Raw genomic sequence first — 4,762 nt, 5'->3', positions numbered from 1 at the left:
ATAGGTGTCTCCTTTAGATATACTTCTTCTCTTTCGATTATCGTGTAGTTATTATGTTACATAAATATTTCAACTTTCATACAAAATAAACAAATAAAAATAGCTGTGTATTTTAGAATAAAACATTTTCTTTTAAGTATGAACTTGAAACGCGCAGCAAGCGGTGGGTTTTCATTAACATAAGTTACATTTGTTTGTGTGTGTTTATGGCGTGTGTGTGTGTGTGTGTGTGTGGTGTGTGGCATAATTTATTAAGTTTTGTATTTTTTTTTTAAACCCTGGCTTTAATACAGTTGGCTGATGTTTAATACTTTTGCGAGAGAGCATCTAGCTCGGCATTGTTTTCTTTTTTTTTTTTTTTAATTTTCTTTCATTAAATACAATATTGTCAAGTTAACGTTTGCTGTTTGTTGTTGTGGTCCAAAAATGTAGTGTATTTACACAGTTTGACTACATTTTAAAGCTAATAATTAAACCAAATAAGTTTTACATTTATTCCGATAATAAAGCATAGTTGTTAATATTTAATAAAATGATAATTGTGGCACGTGTCTGTTCGAACCGATAAAGAAATAAGCTTTTGAGTATTTTGCAGCACTTGGTACTGGGTTTTTCTTTTCGCTCCTAAAAAAACTAAACGTAAATAGTTCGAATGTATAAAAATATATAAATATATATATATATATATACGGTATTCATATATGAAACAAAAACTGATTTCAACTTAAGCGTAAATTATTTAAAATACTAAAAACATTATGCAAAAAGATAAACTAAAAATAATAAATTCGCTCAAACGAAAGGTTTTCTTTTCTTTTCATATTTTGTTTGTTTTGGTTTTTCCTATTTTTGCGTTTTTCGTTTTACTTTTGTGGCAACAAAAAATGACACGGGCAAAATATGGCTATAAAAAATATTTCATCTGCGCTCTACTGAGTTGGCTGCCAGTTGCATCTGGAGTATTTAACCATTATTATAAGTATTATTAAAATTATAATGTTCCTTTCTATATTCGTGTTTCTTTGTGTATTGTTGTTGTCTTGTGTGTGTTTTGTGTTCCTGCACAATTTGAGATTTTTGCGTCTGTTTTAAGTACAACATTTAAGTGCACTGTTAGTTCACTGTTAGACTTATGTTATGTTATGTGGCTGCTGTTAATGTTGCTGCTGCTGCTGTTATTTCTGCTCAGTTCAACAACATTTTCGCATTGAAGAAACTGAACGCATGCCCGCCGTGGGACGGTGCGCCCGTGGGCGTCGTTAGTGGCGCCGCGAAGCGTTCATTGGGCAGCGGGTGCGGTGGTGCCATTAACGCTGTATGGTGCAGCGGACTGGCAAAGAAGGAGGGCGGCGGCTGTGCTGGCGGCCCTTGGCCGTACACACCAGTTGTTGTCGGCCCGGACAGCAGCGGTGGTGGTGGTGGTGCTGTTGGTGGAGCTGCTTGCGGCGGCACTGCGCTGCGCTGCTGCATATTGTTGCTGGGCGGTGGCGGCATCATGACGCCAGCGCCAGGCACGGACGGTGGCCAACCAAGTGGCTGGCAGGGCAGACGTTGCTGCAGTCGCTGCTGCTGCTGGTGGTGATGTTGCTGTTGTTGTTGCTGCTGATGTTGTTGGAACGCCGCCATGGCGGCCAGCTGATGCGGATAGTTGCTGTTCTGCGGATGGTGCTGCAGGTGGTTGTTGTTATTGTTGCTCATCCTGGCCGAGTGGGCGACGGGGCCGCGGCGCGCACGCGCTGTCCCCGTAGCAGCAGCATTGGCAGCTGTGACGCAGGTGGGCGGCACTGAGGTGTCGCTTACCTATTCCCTGTAGGGCTTGCAGTAGGAGTAACGGTGGTTCATGTGCTGGCTATAGCTGCCCGAGTGGGAGAAGCGTTTCAGGCATTTGGAGCACTGGAACGGCTTCTCGCCGGAATGCAGACGCTTGTGCTCCGTCAAATGATGCTTGTGCTTAAAGGCCTTAGGGCAGTCCATGCACTGGTAGGGTCGCTGACCTGCAAATAGGAACTGGGATTAGCGGCGGTTGCTTGTGCCTCGCCTGAAATGACTGACTCACCGGAATGCTCGTACTTGTGACGCGCCAGGGAGCTCTGCTTGGCGAACGCCTTGTCGCACTGATCGCAAACGAAGGGCAGATCCGGATCGCCGGCATGCCCGTGCGTCTCGGCCTTGGCGCGCTTCGGTTTGGGCGGCAACAGACCGCCGCCCGCCAGCACATAGTCGTCCTCGTGCGAGATGCGCGAATCATCGTCGCGCCACGAACGCTTCTCGGAGCCGCCGGGACTGAGGCTGGTGCCGCGATAGTCGGGCATCTTAATACTGTTCATGAGCGGATTGGGCGCATAGTCGCCGCCGGGTCGCATCTGGAAGAGCGCCTCCATGGGCAGCCGTGGCAGCATGTATGGCGGCAGGCTGGGAAACGCCTGTCCACGCGACGCTGCGCTGTGCGTTGGCAACGTGTGCCCTGCCTCGTGCATGCCGGGCGGCGAGGGAGGCGCAAAATAAAGCGCTGCAGCAGCAGCGGCGGCTGCGGCCGATTGCTGCAACGAGGAGGCGCCCGAGCAGGGCGACAGCGAAGCCGGCGACATGGATGCCGAGCTGGATAGTTTGCGGCTCAGATTAATGGCCATGGTCTCCTGAAAGTCAGCGGGCGCGGGCTGTGCAGCTGCCGGCTGAGGGGGCAGGCCGTACAGCGGCGAGGCATCGCGCTTAACGGACAGATCCAGTGGCTGATCCTCGCCAGCGCGCGGCTGGGGCAATGTTGGAGCGGCAGCCGTGGGCTCTCCGCTGCTGGCATAGCTCTGCAGCTTGCGCTCGCGTGAGCGATTGTTCTGGAACCAGACCTGGACGACGCGCGCATCCAGCTGCAGACGGGCGGCTATCAGCCGGAACTCATCCCGACTGGGTCGCGCATTGTGGGCGTAATGCTGTTTCAGTTGCTGCTGCTGCTCCTCGTTGATGGCGGTGCGCACGCGCACTTTGCGCTCGCCGCTGTCGCTGCTGCCTGCATGGTAATCCTGACGGGGCTCCTCCTCCTCCTCGTCATCCTCGTCCGCATCACTTGCCGAGGGTAGCAAAGCAAAGCTCGGCTGTTGTTGTTGCTGCTGCTGCTGTTGTTGTTGTTGCTGTTGTTGTTGTTGATGGTAGTGCTGCTCCAGCTCCTCCTTAATGAGGCCGCACAGCACCTTCTCGTGCTGCACCAGCTCTGTGGGATGATTGAATTGCTTGGCGCAGCGACTGCAGCGCAGATCTTGGGGTGTCTGCGCACGCGTTTGATCCACGGGCGCTGCCTCCAGCTCCTCCTGCTCCAGTTTGATGGACTTGGGCGTGTCTGGTGGCGTTGGCTCGCGACTGGGCTCCTGCTTGACGGCGGTGGCATCTTCGAGTGGTTCCGCAGCGGGCAGCTCGGCCGTGGCCGCTGGCTTGGGCTCCGACTCCTCTAGATCCATAACCAGCTTGGGCTCATCGGGCGTCTCATCATCATCCTTGCTGGGCTCATAGAGCGGCTGCTCCTCTCTATGCTCCTGCTCCAGCCGCTCCTGCTGCTCTTCTCGCTGCTGCTGACCGGCAGCCGTCAGCTCCAGCAGTCGCTGTATGCTGTAGGGATGCATGCGCGGATCCAGCGCAGCGGCCATAAAAGCATTGGGGAATGCCAACAAGGCCGCATTCATCGCGCTGTAGTTGGGATAAAAGGGCGCGGGAGCATTGGCAGCTGCGGGTGCAGCTTGGGCATCGCCAGCAAAGTAATTCATCGGATTGGGCAGCACCGGCTCCGGCAGCTTGCAGGAACGTTTGCCCGCCAGCTGCTGCTGCTGCTGTTGATCTGTTGGGGAGCGTCCAGCGCTGGCCTTCTTGTCCAGAGTTTTGAGCATTTGGCGATTGTTGTTCAGCTTGAGGCCCATGCTGATGCACTTCTTGGATGTCATGTGGGAGGAGAAGCTGCCCGAGTGGGAGAAGCGTTTGCCGCAGTTGTCGCAGCCAAAAGGCTTCTCGCCGGAATGGATCCGCACATGCTCCTTCAGATGATGCTTGAACTTGAAGGCCTTGTCGCACTGAAGGCATTTGAATTTGCGCAGCAAAGCCGACTCGTCGTGGCTGATCATGTGACGCTGCAGGCGATAAACGTTCGCAAAGGCCTTGTGGCATATTTTGCAGGTCTGCAAAGAGAAGAGAGAGGCGGGAGAATATATAGTGAATGCTTTTTTTGAATTCCTTGTTTTTTTTAATTGATTTCAAATAAGACATAAATGCAATTATATACAGTGCAGCTTTTGTCCATTACGCTGTTGTGCACTCTCTCGCTCTCGCTCACGCTGACGCTCACTTGTGCTTGTTGGCGCTCCTTCAGCATCTCATTCAATCTGCACGTCAATAGCTCAAGTGCTGACATTGTTGTTGTTGCTGTAGTTGTTGTTGTAGCTTTTGTTGTGCCTACTTTTTATTTTGAGACTCGTTACGCATACATTCGCAAAACGTAACGCACACACGCACACGCACACACGCACACGCACACAAGACCGACGCACAGGTAATAAAAGTTGTTTAAAACAACAAATCGTGTGTATTTATTTGTTTTGCTGCGCCGTTCGAATTCTAACGGTTTTTTATTTGTTTCAAAGCCCGCAAAGCAAAACCGAAACCGCAAAGCAGAAAAAAACGCAGAAGCACCAACAATCTGTTATTTTTTGTGGCGTTGCTGCGTTTAACAAGCAGATTAATAGAGTTTAGCTGATTAAATGTATAAAACTCAAAACTGATACAA

The 4,762-nt window shown here is 50.7% G+C and overlaps 1 protein-coding gene across 1 annotated transcript; it reads right to left on the bottom strand.

The window, feature by feature from the left end:
• Nucleotides 1-1,682: 1,682 nt before the first annotated feature.
• LOC115772131 (zinc finger protein 1) lies at nucleotides 1,683-4,499 on the bottom strand. Its single transcript, XM_030718112.1, has 3 exons — nucleotides 4,262-4,499; nucleotides 2,057-4,157; nucleotides 1,683-1,994 (listed from the first exon to the last, which is right to left on the bottom strand). Exons 1-3 carry the CDS (start codon nucleotides 4,388-4,390, stop codon nucleotides 1,801-1,803), a joined length of 2,424 nt encoding a protein of 807 aa, XP_030573972.1. The 5' UTR covers nucleotides 4,391-4,499; the 3' UTR covers nucleotides 1,683-1,800.
• Nucleotides 4,500-4,762: the final 263 nt, after the last annotated feature.

Source organism: Drosophila novamexicana, unplaced genomic scaffold (genome assembly GCF_003285875.2).
Source record: "Drosophila novamexicana strain 15010-1031.04,08,12 unplaced genomic scaffold, DnovRS2.1 tig00000108-arrow-pilon, whole genome shotgun sequence".
Classification (NCBI taxonomy): Eukaryota; Metazoa; Arthropoda; class Insecta; order Diptera; family Drosophilidae; genus Drosophila; species Drosophila novamexicana.
This window is presented reverse-complemented; position numbering and strand designations above follow the sequence as displayed.